The sequence below is a fragment of the Fundulus heteroclitus genome, chromosome 7 (genome assembly GCF_011125445.2).
Source record: "Fundulus heteroclitus isolate FHET01 chromosome 7, MU-UCD_Fhet_4.1, whole genome shotgun sequence".
In the NCBI taxonomy this organism is placed as follows: domain Eukaryota; kingdom Metazoa; phylum Chordata; class Actinopteri; order Cyprinodontiformes; family Fundulidae; genus Fundulus; species Fundulus heteroclitus.
This window is the reverse complement of record NC_046367.1, coordinates 14,798,786-14,822,230: the sequence shown is the minus strand read 5'-3', so window position 1 is coordinate 14,822,230 and position 23,445 is coordinate 14,798,786. Positions and strand designations below refer to the sequence as shown.

Below are 23,445 nucleotides of genomic sequence, written 5' to 3'. Positions count from 1 at the left end.
TTTACACTGCAATAAAAGCGCATTGGGTAAGCATAGTGCGAAACTGCTGTTTATACGTGCAAAAAGCTCCCCCTTTTATCACCATTAGCCGTCACCACTTAAAGAGAAATATATTGAATTCATTGCGGGGGATGCATGCACCGGTTACACTGACAGCCCTCCTAATTTTGTTGTCACATCTCGTGGCGCTGACAGGTGATCCATCTCAAACAGTGATTTCCTGATGAATTAAGCCACAGGTTATTGCTCCCCATGCATCATCCAGGTCATGACAGCTAATCCAGCGCATGGGGGAGAGAGAGAGAGGCCTTTTTAATGACAGTTTGAACCGCCTGGACTCATCAGAGCTGCGTCCCCGAGGCCTTCTGCCACGCAGCGTCCTGCTCTGGTTTAAACAATTTGACATTTTCTCTGCGCCGTGCTGGCTTTGTAGATTAGATAAAGGGAAAAAATGCAGGTTTTGTGTAGTTTAATGAATCATCTATTTAAACTACGGACCAGCAAAGAGGGCGTCTCTAGAAACAGATTGTGTCGAATGATAGATGTAGGCTTTAAAAGTCTTAAAAACTAAAACCAGTAAAGTGAAAAATAGAATAAAAACATAGATAATAAATAAAAGCAAACAGTAAAAACCAAAGTGAAGTGTCTGTTGGATGAAATTGTTTCATTTTTTTACTTCTGAATTAAGTTTTAAATAGTGCCTTAGAAGGGTTTTCACACCGCTATGTAATAGCACTCAGTGTGATAAATCTATGTAGTACATACTTGGGAATTGGAAGAAAAAATATATACTTTTTTTTCCAAAATTATCTAGAAATAAATATATAAAAGTGAGATTTCCATTTAGATCCAGCTCGTCTAAATCACAGTAACCCTTCCTAGAACCACCTTTAGCTGGAATTTCGGTTCCAACTCTTGTGGCGTGTTTCTGCAAGCTGTGCACATCTAGAGACGGAGCATTTGGCACAAGCCCAGTCACACTAGATGGGAAGCCACATGTTCTTTATTGAATTTAGGTCTTGAACTTTGACTGGGCCATTCTGAAGGGCCGTGTACACGAGCTACTTGGTTTTTGCATATGAAGGAAAACGTTCTATTCAGAGACATATAGTGCTTACTCCAGCTTTACAGCGGGACAGTATTGCAACGGTTTATATACCGTCTACTCAGAACAGGAGAAAAAGGTCAGGTATGTTACCAGCAACCATAAGTAGATCTGTTGTTTTCCTTCTTCTGTACAAGACCTGACCAGCATTTTCATTATCCGCTCTGTGTTTGACACCCACCCTTTGACTGGAAAATGATTGCCCCTGTCGGCACCCACAGCCTATGTGATCTCGAAGATCTGGGCTGTAGGCAGACGGACAAAAAAAGTAGACCACAACGGGGCTGGTACAGATGACGAAATTTAATTCAATTCAATTTTATTTATATAGAGCCAATTCAATCAAATCATCCAGATTGGTCCGAAATTTCCTCTCTAAGGAAACCCAGCAGATTGCATCAAGTCTCTCCAAGCAGCATTCACTCCTCCTGAAAGAGTGTAGAGCCACAGTGAACAGTCGTCTGCATTGTCCATGGCTTTGCAGCAATCCCTCATACTGAAGCGACAGTGGAGAGGAACATTCTCAACACTAAGGTTTTGCAGTCTAGGGCACAACAAACTGGGAGATATGAATTATACTTGATACATGGATACACTTCAGCTAAACCTGTAGCTCTGCCTGTAGGTTTAGGGTCATTGTTCTGTTGGAAGATGAACCTCCATCTCAGTCTCAACTCTAGTAGCCTCCTTTAGAGGATTCCCCTGTACTTAGGTAGCTTTGACCAGCTTCGGCAGAAGAAAGGCACGCGCACATTTTCTCCAAACATACTTTAGAGTTTATCCTTTGGACCAAAATGTTTCATTTTGGTCCCATCTGACCCGAATACTGTCCACTTCAAGAACTTTAAACTAAACTCCTTTAAACATTTGGAGAACCGCTGGTAATTTAGCTTCACATTCGCAGTTAGGCGCCACTTTGTGTCGGTCTGTCACATAAGAGCCTTTTAAAATGACAAAATGGCGAAAACAATTCAATGGCTGTGAATGGCGGATTAAATTTGATGGGAAACGTGCAGAAGAGTTGATAAAGTTACAATGAATTGATAAAATGATTACTGGCTACAGTTCTGAGCAGTAAAAGCAAACAGAGCTTGAAGAAAAAGTGAGGAGATTACATTCGGCTTTGCTTCAGGCTCAAATCTCCTCTCAAATGCATCTGTTTTATAAAACATCTGACTAAGCATCCTCCACATTGGGAAGAAAGTCAACGTTTCGAGTATTTTCAGAGGCACAGACATTTTTTTAGACTTAATTACAGTCTGTAGCTCTGAGCCAACCAGAACATCTGATCCATTACAGAACAAGCTTCTCTAATCTAAATAAAACAGAAATCTGAAAAGTATACATCTCTTCCTTACAAGAATAGCAATCATATCTTGCTCTGCACTCGTGGCCTCTGGACCGCAAAAGCTCACCGGGGTCTGTAAAACTTAGATCAATAAGCTAGTGGGAAGTTTGTGTTGCGAATAATGTTGCAAACAGAATTTAAAGACGTGTGCATTATTTTATGACTCCACTGATCAATATTTACTTAATGGAGGTTTGCAATGGCTTTGTTAACTGTGAAAGCTGGTAGTTGTATTGAAAGATCCGCAGACATCCATTCAAAATAATAAAACACAGACACTAAAAGTACATTTTCCCAAAAAGAAAATTGCTAAAAACTGACATTAACGTTCTTAAAATACGCAAAGTGAGGGATGAGGAGACGGGAGGAGAGTGAAGCATAACAAAGGTCTGCAGAGTGAAGAAGGACAGGCTGGTTTGTGTGACTACTGGTGCTGTGCAACGTTAGCCATACAAACGTGACTTTTCATCACGTTACAAACACAAGCCTTAAATTATTGGAATGAGATTTCATGTTATGGACCAGCATGAAATAATCAATAATTGCTAAGTGATCAGAAAAGTGTTCAGTACATTGCCCAGCCACTTTTTAAACCGATGACCATAAATAAAATCTAGCGCAGCCTTCAGAAGTTACCTAACGGCTGAAGAGAGCCCACCAGTGTGTGATTTAATCTCCTGTATTAATACAGCTGTTCTGGGACGGCCTCAGAGGTTTGTTAGAGAACATTAGTGAATAAACATTAGTGATTGGAGCGATGTCCAATGCATCATCTAGGGCAACCAAAAGACTCATGGGATGTCTGAACCAACAGAAGGAGCTGGATCTACAGCTCTGGTGAGGGAATCTGTCCACAGGACAACTGATAGTTGTTCCTGTCCACAAATCTGACTTTTATGCAGGGGTGGCAAGAAAAAAAAAAGTAATTGCAAAAGAAAGATAGAAGATTTTCTATTTAAAGTTTACCACAAGCCTTGCAGGAGACAAACATGAAGAAGAAGGTGCTCCAAGAACTATGACTCTATGGTAGGGCTGGGTGATAAATCAATTTAATCCATCAATTAGAATTTACAGTTTTTTTAAGATTGAATTTTTGGAAAGCAGGATTTTATTTTGCCAATGCACTCATTTGACTTCCATGAAGAAGACAATAGCAAGCAATGCTGAATATATGTTTAGGAAAATATATTGCCAAAATATTGGAAAGAGGAATATGATACCATGAAATGAGGCCCTTTAGTTTACCCATTTACTTTTTTTTTTTAAAAGTTAGTTTGAAGTAACAGCAGTGAAGTGAAGCCTGTTCTTAGCTCATTGTGTAAAACCACTAGCACCAAACATGTTATTGTCAGGGTTTTGTACCGATGAACTCAGGACGCACACACAGAACTAAAAGTTTGAGTCTTTATTGAAAGAAGTATGCTGGGTGATGAGTGATGAAGACCGGAGGTTCAGGACTGCAGAAAGTCAGGGATGTAGATGATGGCAGGAGCTGACGGCCCGGAGACAGAGAGTCCACACTTGCTAGGTGCTGCTCGGCTAGCAGGCCTCATAGCACTCAGGTTAGCAGTTCATTGGAGACACCAGGGCACAGAGCAGAACCTCTCCAGGAACAAACAGTGAACGAACAGTCTTTAGAGTGACTGGCAGGACTAACCTTAACAACAGGAGCAAAACAAAGCTTCCAAGGCAAAAACGGGGACTGGCATGGAGAGGTGTGGAATGATGACGGCCCAGTGCTGAACTGAAGGCAGAGGGAGGTTTAAATAGAGCACTTCACAGGTGGAACCAGGGTCTGGCTAATTAACTGGTAAATGATTATCAGGTGTGACTGACTGCTGAGGAGGTGAAGTGAAAATTGACAGAAAATAACTGATGACTGAAAACTAACAATAAATAAAGTCAAACCTAACCCAAAAGAGATGAAAAAATGAAAATAACAGAAAAACAAAGCCAAACCAAAACTCAACCATAACAGTTATATTGTCATTGTTTACAATGGCAGGACGGCCGTCTTGTTTTACAAGCACGTTTCACAGCTTGTTTTTACGTGCACTTTGAATTCAGGACAACTCCCAGACGAAATGCTTGACATAAAAGCCATTTTTTTAAATTATTTCTCACATTTTTTTAATGAAAGGGGAAAAAAATCTATTTATCGGATATGGTATAGTAAAATCGGAGATGTTTAAGCCATATCGCCCAGTCCTACTTTATGGCCAACGTGCAAAACGCAGTATGTGCGGTCAACTTGGTGGTGACAGCGTGATGCCGTGGGGATGCTTTTAATGAGACCAGAGAAGGGGATCAGCGGAAAAGGAAAGATGGCTGGTGCTAAAAACAGTGCAAGCCTGGAAGAAAACTCTTAGGTTTACCTTCCAGTGGACCAACGACACAAAACAAACAGCCTGTCTACACAGGAATGGTTTAGATCAAAGCATATTGCCTTCAGAATGGCCCAGTCAAAGTCCAGATGTAGCTCAGGAAGACTTGATGTTTATAGACGCTCTCAATACAGTCTGCCTGAGCTTGAGCTATAGAGAGCAACTAGTGTTTTGCAGCTGTGCAAAGCTGGTGGAGACATACCCCGAAAGAGTTACATACAGCTGGTGATGCAGCAAAAACGGCGACACGGCAAAAATACTGATTCAGTATAGGCAGAAATACATAACTTTTTTTTTTACATTTGTGGTTAAAACATAACCATATGTGGAAAGGTTAAAATGAATGTTTTCGCAGGGTATCTGTGCTCTGCTTTGAACGACATGAGCATTTTCAGTGTGATTTCTGGTCAGCTGGAGTAAGAGGGATGGATTAGAGCCTCTGATGGCCGTGTGTGGTGAGAATAATTGTCCAGTTACGAGACAAAGGACGAACGACGGCAAGGTCCGTTCTTGCATGCAGGAATTACCCATGAGGTCCCGGGGTTCAGGTGTTAATATGCGCTGATGTCCCTAATTACGATCCCTCTGGGGAGGAGCGCAGGAGGAGGAGGAGGAGGAGGAGTGGGGGTAGGAAGAAAGCGGGGGCATTGATTGAGGTGTTTGGGGGTTTGAGGAAGAGGAGGATGGGTGTTGAGGACTGACGACTCAGCAGGGAGCAGAGGGGGTATGTGTGCAGGAGAGAGAGAATGACAAGGAAGCTGTTAGCTGACAAGCGCTTCTCCAGAATCATAATTTCAGCCTTCCTCTCCCTGCTGCACGCTTACTTACTATTTTTTTTCTGTTGTTGCCTTTCCCCCCCCCCCTTCCCCTCTTTTGAATCTCCTTTTATCTCCTTCTTCACGTTCTCATTCCAACCATCCTCTTCCTCGCCCATCCATCCATTCATCCGTCCACCCCCCCCCCCTCCTCCTCCTCCTCCTCCCCTCCTTGTCCTCCCCCTCCCCACCAGCTGCAGTGCAGAAATCTCCGCCGAGGCCCCTGTCAAGCCGTCAGGTGACCGGGACGGAGGCTGTGACATCACCGCCCCCTCCGCCGACTGTCAGCCCCTCGCCGTTGCCATGGCAACGTGGACAACGGCCTGCAGAGGCGAGGCGGGCGACGAGGCGCCTGCGGGAGAAGCTGCAGGAGGAAGGGAAGAGACCGGAGAATGCGTAAGGACCTTTTTCTTGTGCCGTCTGGTCTTAAAACTGATCTTTTGTGCGTCTCCGGCATCCGCAGCGAAGCGAAGCGTGTGCCGATCCGTCGGTATGCAGGGATGACAGGGGCGAGCAAGGAGACTGCGACACACACATGCACATCGCTAGTGGATCTTTTGATGCGGAGGTATTCGCCTAGACAGGAGAGAGCGTGCGGTGCTCCGTCCTCCAGCAGCAGCAGCTGCAGCTGCAGACGCAGCTCCCGGTCTGAGGATGGAATAAAACGCAGGATTAAGACGCCCCCCCTCCAGCACCGGGTCGCTGCTGATAAGCCGCCGCTTGGTTCCTTCCCTCGAGCTGGCACGGCTGCACCTAGCATCGGGCTCCTCGCTGCATCTGCAGAGCAGAAGCATCTTGCTTCTCGATTTATTTGCATGTCTGGGGGTAGTTTAGAGAACAGATGTCGAGGTGCGTTTTTTTTATTTTTTTTATTGTCTCGATTTCTGTGTCAGATTTTGCAGCAGAGCTTGCTTCTACATACAGAAACTGGCGGCGGCTGTTTGATCGCTGAGTGGAATATTAATTATTCTTTTTCATTTAACATGATCGCTGCTAGCTCTGCATCGCAGATGTCTGATTGAAAGAAAAAAAAAAGAAAAAAAGGCAGGAGACTTCCAGCGCGCCTTTGGGGCCTGTTCAGCAGGTAGCTGTCATTGCACATTTAAGAGAAGTGATGAAGATTTCTGTGTAGTTAGCGTGGAAAACAAGCAGGGCAGAACTTTGCTCCTCTTGATGAGCGAACGTGAGGATTCTGCTTCGTTTTGGGAATTCCTCTCGCCACCTGCAGAAAAGCCCAGGAGACTGTCGCTCAGAGGCTGTTTTTTATCTTCAATACTGTGTGATTTCAAGTAGTGATAAGAGCCTGTTTTTTTATGTGTGGCTCGTAGTGCTTGAAATCCTTGCCAGGAAGCCAGTGCTGCATCTGAGAATGAAATTGGGATTCCTGTCACTACAGGCTGGGATCAGAGGGATAAGTTAGAGCTGTTATGTAACGCCACCATCACAGCAACACGCGGTGACACTGCAGATGCATATGCATCGCACACTCCATTACGCACGGAGCGATAGATTTCCAATATTCATTTCCGTCAGCTGTGATGTTTATGGCGTACAGCTGCTGAAAACCCCAAATTGAATGTCTTTTTAAAAAAAGACAATTAAACATCAGAGAATTGGAATATCATGCCATCGGCCTCCGCTGTCAAGTGGAAGACGGCTGATCTCACAGATGTCAAGCAGAGGGTAGGTCGCAAGAGGCTGGTGCTTGCTGCGATCACGCAGAATAATGGAAAGTTGAGTGGAAGGAAAAGCTTCCTCGAGAGAACTGCAAAGCAAAAGCTATCAAAGAGGATGGTAGCACCTCAGAACGATCAGACTGATGTTGATGCAGTGATTCATGCTTAAGGAGTGTTAAGTATTGATTTGCACGGTTTTAATATGATCGTTTTAGTCAAACTGTGATTTATGAACTGTTGTTACTATTGTATATTTATTTAGGATTTTACTGAGACTCCTTTTATTAGTGGTTGAATATGTAGTGGGCTACACAGTGGCACAGTGGGTAGCACTGTTACCATGCAGCAAGAAGGTCCTGGGTTCAAGTCCTACCCTTGCCCTGGGTCTTTCTGCATGGAGTTTGCATGTTCTCCCTGTGCATGCGTGGGTTCTCTCCGGGTACTCCAGCTTCCTCTCACAGTCTAAAAAACATGACTGTTAGGTTAATTGGCCTCTCTAAATTCTCCTTAGGTGTGCATGAATGGTTGTTTGTCCTCTTTGTCTCTGTGTTGCCTTCTAATTAACTGGTAACCAGTCCAGGGTGTACCCCGCCTCTCACCCATTGACAGCTGGAGATAGAAACCAGCACCCCTCGTGGAGGAAAATGGAAGAATATGTAGTACAATGCAGCTGATCCTTGTATCCAAGGCAAATTTCTCTCAAGGGAGACTTATAAAGATTTTTTTTTTTAAATGCATTGGTGCATAGACGTTGCTTACAGTAGGACGAAATCTCAGCATTAAAAATAAATGTTCTTTATAGGTTTTATGTAAAATCTTCTAAGAAACTATATTTTGGGTTCTCATTAGCTGTGAACCTTAGACATGTGTGCAACAACGCTGTGTGATACGAGCTCCCCATCCTGAATCAAGCTGCTGAATGACACCCAAGCTTTCAGGCTCACACATTTTTGTCAACTCGTCATGCATCGCCTAATGTCCTCCTTTTGGGCACCTGCTGCCCGGCGAGGTGCGTCCACCAGCGCTGACCCCTCGTGTCCTTTCCCTATAGCAGCACACAGGCCTGGGCTGCCGGCGCTCCAGCTCGGACGCGGCCTACGAGCAGGCTGAGACGGTGAGGGCGCAGCGCGAGTGTCGCCTCCGGCCCCACTACAGCGACCCCATGCCGGCAGACGCCTCCAAACGCAAACAGCTGGAGATGAAGATCGCTGCCGCGGCCCGGCTCCATAGTCATCGGAGAGACAGGGACAGAGACAGTGGTAAGTAAAGACGGAACGGGTCGAATGGAGGCGGGAGGCGGTTGGGGATGAGGGAGGAAGGCGTAAGAGGTAAGGGAGGTAGGAGAGAGGTTAAAGGGAGGTTTGATATTATTATTATTCAGGGATAAAGGAGAAGGGGATGAGGTCTGAGGAAAGCAGGGGTGAGGGGAAATGGAGGTTTGGTTGTTTTAGTAGAAAATATTTGGCACAGTCAGGATTGTTTCTGTATTAGCAGTGGTTTTCAGGGCTGTAATTCACCCTGTCCAAACCCAGCCTCACTGCCCACGTCACCGATTTACTTTCGCGGCCGCTGGGGCCACGAGGGCTCAGTCTGCATAGAGCCGTTTCTATTTCGAGCTTTCCCGACTTTTTCCTTGAATGTGTAACGCGTTAAATGTCACAGACGGAGAGCAATCGATGCCGGCTGTCAGATACGAGTGTTGTGTTCTTTTTGCTCCCCCCCCCCCACCCCAACGGTTATGTAATGATTTCCAGGCGGCGTGCGCTGCCATGACTGCGTGTCCTCCTTTTTATAACGGCCCTCGTGAATCGCCGCTGTCGGGCCTCGCGGCCTTGACGTCAGTTAAATCACTGAGGGGGTCACTGACTTTTCCAAGTCGATTTGTCTTCCACGCAGAGACAACCCGCTCCCATTTCAACAAAACATGGCCCGGCCTTCGTTTGATAAATGACACACCCGGTGTCACCCGGTCGGCCGATTTGGTGACACTTTGTGTCCCCACCTCACCCTTCGTCTCGTCATCACGGAGGGTGCGTTCCTGGTTTGCCACCTTCGTTTGAGCCGTCTCAACGCCTCTTAAGATAATTCTGTGCTTATTCATCTGAATATTTTCGGCTTTTTACTCAGTCCCTTCATCCTTTTTTTTTTTTTTTTTGTTCTCCCGGCTAATGCGGCCCATGTTCCGCTCCATCAACAGAAGCTCTCAGCCAGAACGCCGGAACGCCAGTAAATACGGCGGCGCACCAAATGTCAAGATGACCTCCTCTCCCTCCCAGAAACAGAAAATAAAGAACGCATTTGTTTTCTGGGCAGGAACACATTTCCACTATTTCCGTTGCATTTGCTCGCCTATGAGAGCTTATGGGACACATTTAGTCTGCCAGCGCGTGTCAGTGCACAACAGTAAGGACGTTTTATCTGCACGGCCAAAGCTTAGGTTGTTATCGGAGGGCTAAACATCTAATTATTTGAGAACAGGGTTCCCGCATTGAATTCTGTAATGTAAAACTAATGCCTTAATTGGCATTAAAATGTCTTAAATCAGTCTTTCTTAAGTCTCAAAATTGTTACCGGGTCATAATTAGGATTTTATTTTTGTAATCCTTACCAAACAGAAAAACAATTGACACAATTAGATATTTTTTTAATTTACTGAACGGCTCAATGTAACCATTATTGGTTCCGTCCCGATAGCGGAACCAATAAAAACTGTTGCGGCCGAACCATAGCTGCGAAAAAGAGTTGGCACTGCTTATGTTGTGGTTTTAAAAACTGATTTATAGTTTATTTTAGTAAGGAACAAAACAGTTTGTGAATTCAGTTCAGTAGTTGTTAAAAATATATCTGTTATTTGTGTGTTTTTTATTTTTAGCTTTCTTCCTATATGAAATGTTTTTCAAAATTTTAAACATGTCTTCTGGGCCAGAAAGTAATGTTTTATGTTAAAATCAACATTTGGGTGAAGTTGTCGCAACCAGGTTTATCTTGTTTATCGTGAAGTTGGTCTTAACTTTTTATTTCAAGTGGCATTAAAAAGTCTTGAATTTAACTTGCCTTATGCTGTAGGAACCCTGGAGAAAGATGATATCTGTAACAGCTTCTTTGCCTGGACACGGGCAGTAATTAGTCGTCTAAACTGAGCGGCCGTCCATTAGACTAGATGAACTCAGCACCATAATAAAACCAAATATTTCATTCAAAAATACAGTTCCCCGATGAATATTGCCATTTTCTTCCCTGCAGCGCCAGCAGCAATCCGCGGTCACTCTGAGCCGCCTGGCGAGGAGCGGCAGGCGGTCCTTGGCGTGACGCGCTGCGGGCAGCACCGCTGGAGCACCATCAGCAGCCTGAGCTCCGACAGCGGCGTCGTCGGCCTCAGCGACGAGCGGGAGGAGGAGGACGGCGAGCCGAGGCGTCAGCGCAGGGCCAGGGGAGCCGAGGTGGAGCGCGTGGACAGCGGCATCGGGCCGGGCCTGTCCCGCACCTGGAAGAGGCCGTCCGCCTCTCTGAGGGCGTGGGAGTCCCAGAGGCCGTGCCCCGACTGCGGACAGAGGGACGGGGTCTCCAAGGACCGGGGGGAGCGCATGTGCGAGCGCTGCTCCAAGCTGCGGACCGAGCGCAAGGAGGCCCTGTTGGAGTTCTTGAACACGGAGTCGAGCTACGGCGAGGACCTGCGGATCATCAAGGAGGAGTTTTATTGCCCCATGCAGAGCGCGGGCCTGCTGACAGCCGAGCAGCTCGCGGTGGTGTTCGGCAACGTCCAGGAGCTCATAGACGTCAACGAGCGCTTCACCGAGCACCTGCAGGACGGCGTCGATCAAGCCTTTGATCAGGTGACCTTCTTATCTCTGATGAACGCAAGCAGTTTCCTAAGTGAAATCCATCCAATCTATCACAGGACAACAGAGAGATAGACAAACACACACATGGGCGCCTAAGGGCAATTTAGAGTAACCAATTAACCTAAGTCATGTTTTTGGACTGTGGGAGTTAAATGAAATCCAGTGCAACACATTTCCTTCAGCAGTTACCTAATTAGCAGAGATCCACAGCAATTATCGATCGTACACTCTTCATTATCATCTTCATCATTCTGGCATTTATGCAACAGAAGCAAGAAGAAAGCCGTTGTTGGGAGAAAGCCATAAGATTTTGCATTTAAGCAATCCATGTAAGGGACACGGCAATGGGAAAGGAGATGCTTTGATCCGATCAGATCAAGTCTCTTTTTTTGGCCTAGATCCAAAATCCATTGACAAAATTTAGCTTATGGCTCACAATTGTTACCATGAGACCAGTCAGTGCAACAGTTTAATGCAAAAAGTATGGCCAAATGGACTGAGATGCTATTTTTTTTTCTGACATGTTGCCAGTTTCAGCAAAAAAAACATGCATTTTTTATTACTGAACCTCTATGCATCTCCACACTGCAAAAAGGAACTAAAAGTAAGTAAAATCTTCTCAAAATGAGGATATTTTCCGTGATTTAAGCAGCTAAGTAAGAATGTTTGGCAATGAAGTTATTATTTTTACCCCTAAAATAAGATAATTAGATACTTGAAAAAAGATGACGGAGATGAATTGCTCTTATTTTAAATGCAAAAATCTTATTTCAGTACAATGCCGGGTTTGCAACATGGCGTTCATTCACTTGTATCCTTCCAGGCCAGCAACTCAATGGTTTCCTTCAAGCTACTGTTTTTATCTATTGGCAGCTATTCTGTAACTCCCGCTGTTCATAAATACCTTTATGAGAAGCAATTCATAGCTTTTAGATGTCAATAGAAACAGCTGCTGTTTAAAAAAAGTAAATAATCCACTTGAGTTATAATATTCAGTGTACCTTTCATGTGCAAGACACAGCTAATCACATTTTATGAGAAAAATAAGGAGAGTAGACACCCTTTACAGCAATGGTAGTTCTGTCAATGGTCCCATCAAGGACATGTGTACAGGTTGTCACAAAAGCACAGGATCAGGAATCCTTTCCATTGAAAAGTACCTGAATATATCATTTCTGAGTTAAACTTACCAACCAAGCCCAAAGGGAACCTCCAAATGGTCTCAATGAATTCTGATTCTAGAGTTTGAGTTAGGATTTGGTATATGACTGCATATGGACCACAGCCTCTTCAACAGGAGGACCACAGCCTCTTCAACACATTTCATGGTTCTGGCCAATAGACAGCATTATGTAGTCTTCAGACATTGTTAAGAAACGTTGTAGGTTATTTGGGAGGTTGTGAATTTTAACCGAGCGCTCTTGAGAGAAACACTGGACGCCACAAATACACACGTGCAACCGAACCATGAGCCAGGACCGTTTAGTTTAACAAAACAATAGACGTTAAATACCTCAGACAAAAGCAAAGGAAAACTGCAGAACAAATGCAAAAATTCGATGCAAAAAAAGGATATTGTGGACGTCTGCACATTCTGAACCTTCACCATAAGATCTGCGGCAGATCTGTCGTTTCTCTGCCACATTATTTTAAAGCTAATTCATATTTAGCCCAGTTGGAGGACCCACCATGCTAGCTGCTATGTATCAGAAACATGTGCCACTCACCATGGCTATACCTTTTGTCTAGCATCTCAAACGGTATAGCTAACTTACCTGTTGTCGTTCTATCAACTTGTTTGTGTGTTGTTGTAGTACCAAGTAGTACCAATGTCTTCAGGGCTGGGTGTTATGTTCAGAGAGAGCTCTGTGGCACAAAAGCCGCGATACTCAATGCCTTTTCATGGGTGCAGATCCTTCGCAGTAAAACTTGCTACAAACACTGTTAATAGCTCTGAGTTCAGGGAAAGGTTTGACTTCGTTAGCTCAATGGTCTTTTGATTTACGGCGGAAGGTATATATTTTCCATCTTTCTATTGTTTTAAGATATTTATTTTTAGTTTTGTGTATGTTAGCCATAAACTAGCCAGGTGCCGCACTCATCCGCTTCTTAGTTCTGGTTTTTATGTTTCTCAATAAGTTAATAACTTGATACTAAGATATTTGTAGCTTGACGGCCTATTTATATGTTGTTTTTATCACAGCAGAATCGTGCCTATCTTGATGCGTCGTTGACATGTAAATGGTTGAATGTGACGCGTGGTATAAAAGCATTTTGAGCGTTCAGTAAGGCAAGAAAAGTATAACACATTCTAAAAGCGTCCATTTTATCACGTTGTGTTCGAGGTAACTGGTTGACCGCGATTGGATGACTTAGAATCTACAACGGCGGTGACTTTTAATTTTACTCGAGCCTGTCTGTGCGTGCGTTGTTTCCAGGGTGATGATGACCTGCTGACCGTATACATCGGAGAAATCTTTCTTGAGTTTGTCAACATGCTGCCCGCCTTCCAGACCTACTGCCTGCAGCAATCCACCTCAGTCAACATGCTCAACACTCTGGAGAAAGAGAAAGAACTGCTCAGGTACGTACGCACGAAGGCCGAGAGCTCCCTGCTGGGGCCGTGTGACGGGGAAGCTGCTCTGGGAGCTTTCTGCTGTTTCTGCCACAGCTGCTCTGTGTAATTCTTAATGGATAGGACAGCGAGTTATCACTTATTCAGAGGAAGGTCTATTTTGGGATCTAAGCTGCAATGATTCACGTTTTAAGACAGAACCACATCTCACCAAAGAGTCGGGCTGTTCTGTAACACCCATTAATAAAGTTTGAAATGCCCCCAAGCAATAGCTGGACAAACGTCCCCTTCTTTCTCATTTCAGAATATTCCTGGATGTTTCCCAGAACGACAACACCGCACTGCGTCGCATGAACCTGCGCTCCTTCCTCATGGCACCGCTCCAGCGTGTCACCAAGTACCCGCTCTTGTTGAGCCGCATCATCAAGGTCACTCCCGAATGTCACCCGGACTACACGCGCCTTCGGGAGGCCAAGAGCCGGGTAGAGTCCCACCTGGAGCACATCAACATGAAGACTAAGCAGGAGGGCAACGGCGTCACCTGGTCCCTGCGCTCGTTCCGTCGCGACAGTCGCAAGAACCGCGAGGTCATCAACATCGAGATGCGCGAGGTGTCGATGAAGACGGTGGGTTGGGCGAGAGAAAACACCCGTTTCGTCATGGAGGGACCTCTCCAGCTCTCCCAGCCAGCAGATGGTCAGTGGTTGAAAAAGGGCAGCAAGGCCCTCAAGTTCCAGAACGTGCAGAGTCTGCTGATGGTGAGGACACAGCGGGGTGGCGACTCTCCAGGGCGGGCAGCTGACGTGGGTCGTCCGGGGGAAGGCTTGGGGGAGAGCGTTCGAGATGGAGTGCTGGTCTTAATCAAGGACAAGAGCAGTGGGAAATTCGCGGTGCTGAGAGAGCCAATCCGTCTGGGAAACTGTGTGGTGTCGTCAGATCCCGACTGCGAGGACACCTTCGAGGTGCTCGACATCCGGCGGGAGTCGTTCGTTTTCCGTGCCTCGGATAAATCCCGTACCCAACAGTGGTTCCATCAGATCAAGAGGTATGCCCGCGACTTGGGCACCTGGAGGAAAAGGCGTAACGCTTTGCCGAACATCATGATCAACGCCAACCAGACGCGTTCCTGAGGCTAGCCTTTTCGCGACATCGCCGTCCCACTGTACATAACCCAAAATCTTCCAACTCCAGAAATCAGCTGAGAATAACGCCGCTGTTCCGACGTCTTAAATCTCAGCAAACAATCACACAATCCGTCTCACGTTGTTGTGGGAAAGCTAAGCACTTTTTTTTTCCTACGAAGCAGTAAGTGCGCCATGAAACTGTGTGTAGATTTAATTTTCAAGCTGTTACAAATAACAAGAAGAATACCAGTTGGTCTTTTTTTGAACAACCAAAAAAATACTTGGGCTGCTCTTTGCCAGCCTTGATTGTAAAGACTGTTGAGTACTTAAAGGTGTGTTTGATGAAAAGCATGACTGAACGTGACTGAGTGCAAAAAAGAAAAGAAAATGTTATGTCATTTTTATACAAGACAGTGAAGATTGCATTTGTTTCTGGTATGAGAAGGTAAAATATTTCTCCAGTTCTTTTCTCTCTCTCTCTCTCTCTGTGGTTTATGTTTTCTTGTCACTGCCCTTTTCTCTTTGTGTGCTGCCCTCTTCTGTCTGTAGGCAGCATAACAACTTTCACTGCCAGAGATGCAGCTGAGCAGAGCCTCTCCATCAGGCTGAGAACAAACCGTCGGTGTATCTGTGTTTCAATGGGCTTTCGTGGAACAGCAATAATCTCAGCCAGATTAAGGAAGTAGCTACTTTATATGCAGTTAATTGCCCAACATCCTGCTGTTGGTCCTTCTTTGTTATGTTACTGGGTGTTGTGGCAGGTTTACCTGGCCTCTGATATCTTTCAAGGGTGGTTGGATGATTGAGGCATCTTTTAATTGCTGCAACATCAATGAAAGTCTCTGTTTCTGTCTTTAAAACCAAGGTCATCTCGGTGTTGTGAAAGCAATTTTGAAAAATTGTAGTCAGATTGCCTTTTTGTTTGTGTCCAATGGATGGCGTACCGTCCTTGTTAGAGATGCACAGAGAAATCGGCCGGTGACAAGAATCGGCCGATTTTCACCATCAGCTCAGACCAGCTGGACAGAATCTCAAAAAATCGGATATTTTTTCCGGTCAGTGAACACACCGCGCCTGAATGCTGACAATAATCCACTTTGGTGTGTGAAGGCCGTTTTCTGTTTCGCTGAGGTGTTTAAAATTTAGCTCAAAGCGGGAAAAATCTATTTAAAAGGAAAAGATTTCCCGCGACATTGCGAGAGATTTTCTGGGATTCTTTCCGGCCGTGAAAGAGCGAGACTTTCAGCAGATAACAGGAAGGTTGAACGTACTACAACAAAGTTACTTTGTATAATCCCATGGAGCTCTCAACCTGTGTGTGATGAAATGTGCTGGATTAAGAACTGATGGCAAGCTTTTTTGGAAACTACAGCGTTAAAGATCTAGTCTCTTAGGAAGACTACTGTTTTAGTACTGCTAGCTGCAATAACTGCAGATACAAGATGCTGAAAATAGTTTAAAACGTCCACTCTGAAACCTGTCATTGTCAAATGGTAGATTCCTGCTCTACAGCCACTTCTCTCTGTGACAATTCCCTCCGGCCTAACTGCTCACGGCAGGGCGGCTTATAGTGAATGATGTTTTTATATCTCCTTAAGAGTTCTTACAAGGAAAAGGGATCCTTCTCAAATTGTTAAAGGCATTTCGAAGCTTCACAAAACCTGGAAATGGGATATCCGCCATAAAATACATGAACAGTGCATCTCTAATACCGGACGGCCTCTTTGTGTGTGAAGGGCAGAGTTTTTCATCCATATAATCAGTGCGTCTGATCGCTCTGCGCAGCTTGAAACTAGTCGTTTTTTTGTCACCAAATAATGTTTTTCTCAAAACACTTGTTTTAAAAAAAAAAAGTGTATGGAGAAATAATTACTCTCTTAAACCCTGAGAAACCAAAGCCCTTAAATTTTGTAGTCTTACGTTTTACAAAGTAATGCTTGTAAATAGAAAATCTCGCAATCTGTTTATAAGTGACCAAATGTGATCATTTTTGGTTCGTCGGCTCCTGTCTAATTATTTTTTCGGCCCGCCTTTATTGTGAGAATTAAACATTTTTTTAACGAAGGCTGAAAAACTCTGCTCAACCTGACGGCCTCATCCTGGAAAGAGCATCCCGACCACGTGATCATGGCAGGTGGTTAACTGTGTTCTGTGACCAGCAATGAGCTGTTGTGCCTTTGTACTTTATTACTGTTAGACTAAGACTGACAAATCTGCAATCTGTCACAGTAGCATCGGTTCCTTCAACAGACGAGACCGCCCTCTGTCTGCACTCGCATCTACTTACAGGCAATATGATTATTCCTTTTACAGTGAACTGCCTTTTTTTTTTTTCTTAAAAGTGTTTTTACCAATCTGTTTTTACCTCTGAGGGCTTTATTTTGTTTGAAGCACTTTATTATAATTGAACGATTTACTCTTCAGTATAACTGCTGGTGGAATACGTGTTCCTTCGTTTGAGAAAGACGAGGCGTCGAGACAGTCCGTGAAACCAACCTTTTAAGACCCTTGCTGTTATGTTTGTTATGAAGTAGCATTAAAAAGAAAAAATAATATCACTGTGTTTTGAAGGGCAGAGCTGCTGAGGCTCATTTACTGTTGGGAGGCCAAAAGAAACACATCTCAAAAGTGTAAGAAAACAACACCTGTAGAGTTGCATATTGTTTATTTACTTGACCCTTTTGGTTGGTTTGAAACATCTGATGTATTATTTCTCTAGTGTAATATATTGTGAATTATATTAAAAAATGATTTTCAACATCCTTGACTTTTTTTTCTTTTTTTTTTTTTTACAATTCTATCATTTCTATTTGAAACGAGACATTTTAGGACATAGAAGGATGGAATATAAACACTGAGGGCAAATAAATGAAGCAAAAGTTGAAAAACTTATTTTTTTCCACCTAGAAAAACACCCTAGCTACACTACAGATGATACAAAAATTTACCTTTTCTCAACAAAATATAAACCATATAAACATTGACAACTTTTCTCTACTTCCTACCAATACAACTACAGAAATGGCTCAAGAGCCACTAATTGGCACCATTGTTTTTTGTTTTAAAGAAAGGATCCTAAACAGGTAATTTAACTAATCAGTTAAATGTCAAGAGCAACTCGTTTCTTCTGCTTTTAACTCCTTGAACATTTAAAAAAAATAAAAAAAGGCAAAAACTAACAATCAGAAAACCATACAAAAAAAACGTTTTTCTCTGTCTACTGGACCGTAAAGTTTAAACTTGCCTTCATTGCCTGAAGAACTTGCTTCAAAGACCCAGTTTGGATGTGTGTAGCTGTGAAACCTTATGCTGACTCCACAAACCCAAATTTAATCACGTGTTAAACAGCTTTGACACAAATGTGACATTTCAACAAGAGAAATAAAACATAACCCAGAAAAACAAACGGGTAAACATGACGGCCTCCAGAAACGGTGAAATACAACGATGCTGAAACACTGGAATAAGATAAAGCTGAGAACGCATTCCCGAACGCCGCAACAAACTGAACCTTTATGTTGAGTTTCTGAATCAAGTTGAGCTTCTGTACCACCTCTGCACCCTTCCTGACAGACTGCCTTCCATCTAAACCACACCTCCTGCATGCATTTGCACAAATCCATGCTGAAACACTTGCACGCATACGCAGACACACCATCACATAGTCCGTCTCTGGCTGCTGGGGACCTCAGGCAGATCCCTGGGACTTTGACTTCCGCATGGGGGAAGGTCTCCAACCTGCAGCAATCATGCAGAGGTCCCAGGTGGAGGCAGCTGCCACACCCCCCCCCCCTCCTCCTCCAACAGCAAACCAACAAACGTCACGTTCTACTTGTCTCCGCCGGATTCGGCCTCCTTGGCCAGGCCGCGGATGGACAGGTCGTAGACCACCTCCTCGATCTTCTTCACGTCGTACTTCAGCCCGTCGTACCGTTTCCGCAGCGGGTCGTTCTTCAGGTTGAGCAGACGGAAGCCGGAGTCCAGCTCGTTGATGAAGTTAGAGATGCGGAGCGGCCGGCTGTAGTCTCCTGCGGTGACGCTGTTCACCGCTAGCCGCGACTACAGGAGCAGACGGCAAAAGTTATTAAGTTTAGTTTTCATACACTAGGATATATATGTGTAAAACACAGAGTAAAAAACTTCTGATCTTATGACAGAACCTTTACGAAAACTGAAAAACTAAAAATGTAATAAATAAAGAACATTGTTTTTACCTGATTTCTCCAACAACTACTTTGTAAAACTGGACTACAGGAATCATAAAAGGGAAGCCTATTATAAAGCACAGAGCTTTTAAATTGCACATCAGCCAACTAGCTTTGTAAGTTTTTAAGTTTTATTTCTGACTGCAATAAATGGCAACCAGCCTTTGGTATAACTCTCCGAGACTCTAGCTGAAGATTTACCAGTTTTGTTTTTCATCAGCTTCACTCAATGACAAATGTTGGAAACTGAAAATATTTCCTGAAAATATCAATAAAAAACAATGACTGACCCCTGTTGGTCTTCAAGGGCAAATGTCAAATTTTAGAGACAGAAAACCTAAACATTTTTAAAGCATAAAATATTATCACCATCGGCCTTGCCGCTGGTTTTTAAAGCAGAAAACCAAAACGGCCTTGAATGGATAACGGTGAGTGATATATTAAAGAGTTATTTTTGTTCTTTGACTATGTATTTTGGGAAAAAATGGTTAGTTTTAAACTAAGAGCAACATACATGCTCGTGCCTGTTATGTTGCTCACATAAAACTAAGAACCACATGTGTTATTTTGTTATAAATTGTTTTAACTTGAGGTGGGAACCTATGACAATGTGTTGTGGGAAAGACGGATTCTGTATTCCTTATTTTGCTTATATTTGCGCTATTATCTGAGTTTGCAATATTTTTTTGCTTCACACACTGCTGAGATGCTGGGAACGTTTTTTGTTTTGGAAACGGGACGAACAGCTCAAATGGGAGGGAGAAGTGGCCACTCTCGCTCCCATCTGATACTTTGTTTATTGGTATAAAAAGGAGGGGACCGCCCTCAGTCGTTGAAGTTAGCCGTGGGTTGTATGGACGCCCGGCCGCGTGGAGTGTGCGAAGTGCTTGCTGTTTTGTGTTGCTGTATTCTGTGGGGAATAATAAATGTTTGCCTTATATTCTAACAGAAACAGTGTTTGATTTCATATTTGTGTTTGCCGATCTCTCCCGAACCTGAAATAAACATTTCATAAAACAGTGAGTCATTTGGAAACAGTGTGAGACAATCTAATGTTTTACAGAGCAGGTGGCTTTCCTGACTAAACTTGTTTTTATGAGGAAAATGTTGAATGGCCATGTGGGCACTTATAGCCAACACAGATCTTGCATTTAGAAACAGTGGGTCAGCTTTAGTTAGGTACACAGGATAGGTTTAATGATTTCTTCTCAAACACCCACAATTAAAAACACAATTATGTGTATTAAAGTGAGACTTGCACAATCACCGCATCATACCACTCACCAGCTCACTGGCCATAATCAGCACTCCTGCGAGGAAATCTTCGATGTCCAGATGAAAGCCCTTCTCCCGCACAACTTCAACTGCCGGAGAGAAATGGCAGAGTTTAGGCTGGCCTTCCTCAGAGAAAGAGAGAGACACATATCAGCAACACGCTGCTTACTTCCAAGTATCTGGGCCACCTCCTCCCGCGTGACAAGGGTTTCACTTTCCAGGTAGACCACAAAGGCTGCTAGGAAGGCCAAACGCTGCAGCACAAACCGCCAGTGTTCATGGAACCTGGAGAGGCACAGGAAATTAAAGCAACAGGTAAAAAATGAAGGGGGATCTCTTCTAAACCCTAAATGTAAGACTGTGTCTTTATAAAAATGTAAACCTGTAAGAGATGATGCGGGTAATCTTTTAGATATTTCTTTAATGAATGTTTCATTTTCATAGTAGGTACACCTGGTCTGGCGTTCTGTTAGCTGTGACATCAACCAGGGAAGACAGATCACCGCTATTACCATCTAATGTAGAACAGATTACTAGATCAATGTGTGCTTCTGTGCTTTTTGTGTCTCTGCTCTGTCTTCTGTAACCCCTAATCAGATGACCGTTCATACTGAGCCTGGTTGTGCTGGAGGTTTTCCTTCCTGTTAAAGGGAAGTTTTCCTTTCCACTGTCGCTTCATGCTTGCTCAGTATGAGTGATTGCTGCAAAGCCATGGACAATGCAGATGACTCCCTGTGGCTCTACGGTTCTTCAGGAGTGAATGCTGCTTGTCAGGACTTGATGCAATCTGCTGGGTTCCCTTAGATAGGAATTTTTTTTTTGTTTACCTGTCTATATAATCTGATTGAATTTGACTTTGGAAAGTGTCTAGAGATGACATGTTTCATGAATTGGCGCTACATAAATAAAATAGAAGTGAATTCATTTGAGTTTGCAAGTTGTTGTTTTTAATACCATGGATTATCTCCACAGTGCTGCCCACCTGTAATACTGCTCCGCGGGAAATTTGGTTTTGAGCTCGCCCATCTGCGTCCTGACGGAGCAGAACAACTCCCGGGCCCTGGCACATTTACTGGGAACTGAGAGGGTCGGAACCAGAAAACATGGCTTAGTGAGGCGCAAAAAATGACCGCAAACAAAACCAACACGTCGATGCAAATCAAATGTGATCAAAAAAAAAAAAAAAAACCCACTGTCTTTGAACCCAGCCGGCTGGTGGACGCTTTGGAGCACTGTTAGGATTTCCCTGGCGGTCTGCTCCAAATTCTGGACCACCTTACGGATATCCTGTGAAAAAAAAAAAAAAAAAGGTTAAGATGTTTTTTTTAATCAAACAAAAAAGCACGAGTATGTCAAACATCAAGAAAAAAAATATATACGAGTGAATATAAACCCACAGGAACGACAAAACAGAGTAATTATAGGCACTGCAGCCTAACGAGATGGACTTCTTTCGTGAAGTTAAGAGTTTAAAATATATAAATAACACAAAGCAGCACCATTTGGGCTTAGGTTATAGCTAGCAGCTAACGGTATGTGCGGTGGGGGGTGGCGCTAATGTGGATGGCAGCAGCGCGGTGGGTCATACCTCTCTGACGTCCTGGTCGGCGCTCAGGAAGCCCTGGATGCAGCTGAACATCTCAGTCACAGACATGTCTTTGGAGCCAGCAGGTAGGAACGGAAATAAAGAAATAAAACAACCCCAACAATCAGCAGTTCACCCGCAAATAAATCCCAGCAGCAACGTGCAAACCAACCGACAGGTCCCCTTCAGCCAGCGCGTTGAGATGACGTCACCACGAGCGACGTCATCCTGCTTCATTAGCATAAAACAATAAAATCCACAAAGCTTGGCTAAAAATGTTAGTTAAAAATAAAAACAAAATTGTTATTAAATATCCCCATCTATTTTTTTGCGATAAATGGCTTTCATGTGAAGCAAAAATAGCGAATGCCTAACCTTACTCAACCTCAATAAAGTAAAATGTACTACTACTAACATTATCATCAGCAGTAACACGCCACTAATAATAATAATAATTATAATAATAATAACATAACACGTAAAAAAGTAAATAAAAAAAGATATTATAAACTAAAACAACTGAAGTCTATCAAGAGGGAAAGCAAGATGATAAAGATATGCTGCGTATTTACTCCTACTGGTTACAGAAGTAGATGCAGAAGTATAGAAATTATCCAAATAGAAAGGAGAGTAGATGATCAGCTTTGATTATTGTTTGGATCGAATTACACCAAATGTAAATTGGTCTTGATCGAATCGATTGTTTGAATCGAAACGATTTGGATCATTTCAAATTGAATCGCGGGAAAAACAAGTTTTGCATAACTGCATATGAATTTGGTCTCGTTTTAACAATGCTTTAAGATTGCAATTTTTGTAAAGATGCATTAAACAGAAGAATTAAACTTTAAAATCAATTTTATACAAGTTGTAACAGTAACAACAAGTTTTAAGCAGTTAAATCTTGCCACCTGCATCTTACATGTAGTTTGAACAGATTTATCTTTTTTAATTAATTTAACTAATGAAAGCCAACAGAAAAAAAAGTTGATGGTTTGAAAGCCTGGTTTAATCATAAATGTAGCGTGTCTGAAGCGCAGAAATTTGTTTAATCCTCTTTTCCCTGCTTAAATTTTGTGTGGTGGAAAGAAATGTTGCATTACCTCATTCCCTCTGTTGATGGAGCCAAAACAGAACACATACACGTGTTGCCTTCAAGTACAAAAAAAAAAAAAAAAAAAAAAAAAAAAAAAAAAAAAAAAAATTTCCAAACGTTGTGCCGAATCACTATTTGATGGAGGAAAACTTCTCATTGAGAAAAAAATAGATTGTTGAATTTGCTAAATTGGTATGTCTAACAGGTAGATTAAATATAAATCCACACAGTAATACAGGGGATCAAATATCCATACTTTTTTGGCTTTTTGCAACAATTGAAGTTTGTCCATCTCCTCTAACCCCACCACTCGCACCTCTCTTTACATATTTCCTTGTGCTATCTCTTTAAAGTAGCATTACATCTTCCAGCAGTGGACATTTTTGTCTCTATGTTGTTCTGGTCTTTAAACCTG

General features: G+C 43.3%; 2 protein-coding genes across 6 annotated transcripts in view; one reads left to right on the top strand and one right to left on the bottom strand.

Annotated features, from left to right (window-relative positions):
* si:dkey-91i10.2 (uncharacterized protein LOC555224 homolog) overlaps positions 1–17,631 on the top strand; it is an 82,969-nt gene extending 65,338 nt beyond the window's left edge. For 4 of the 5 annotated variants that reach the window (XM_021319462.2, XM_036139019.1, XM_036139020.1 and 1 more), the window contains 5 exons: positions 5,847–6,048; positions 8,380–8,587; positions 10,572–11,161; positions 13,609–13,754; positions 14,050–17,631. In XM_021319462.2, coding sequence (XP_021175137.2) covers positions 5,847–6,048; positions 8,380–8,587; positions 10,572–11,161; positions 13,609–13,754; positions 14,050–14,875 — 1,972 coding nt within the window. In that variant the 3' untranslated portion in view covers positions 14,876–17,631. The remainder of the gene's footprint in view (positions 1–5,846; positions 6,049–8,379; positions 8,588–10,571; positions 11,162–13,608; positions 13,755–14,049) is intronic. The other variant, XM_036139021.1, reaches the window with a different exon arrangement.
* A 517-nt stretch (positions 17,632–18,148) lies between these two features.
* Positions 18,149–22,150, bottom strand: tsn (translin). Its single transcript, XM_021319470.2, has 6 exons — positions 21,938–22,150; positions 21,543–21,636; positions 21,332–21,428; positions 20,519–20,634; positions 20,359–20,438; positions 18,149–18,928 (listed from the first exon to the last, which is right to left on the bottom strand). Exons 1-6 carry the CDS (start codon positions 22,001–22,003, stop codon positions 18,698–18,700), a joined length of 684 nt encoding a protein of 227 aa, XP_021175145.1. The 5' UTR covers positions 22,004–22,150; the 3' UTR covers positions 18,149–18,697.
* Between the last annotated feature and the right edge of the window lie 1,295 nt (positions 22,151–23,445).

Excerpts from the sequence above, each read along its gene's own strand:
- tsn (XM_021319470.2), bottom strand. The coding sequence starts at position 22,003 with ATGTCTGTGACTGAGATGTTCAGCTGCATCCAGGGCTTCCTGAGCGCC. Across the intron at positions 21,429-21,542 it reads GCCGGCTGGGTTCAAAGACA|TTCCCAGTAAATGTGCCAGG; the intron begins GTGGGTTTTTTT and ends CGACCCTCTCAG. Across the intron at positions 18,929-20,358 it reads TGATTATGGCCAGTGAGCTG|TCGCGGCTAGCGGTGAACAG; the intron begins GTGAGTGGTATG and ends CTGCTCCTGTAG.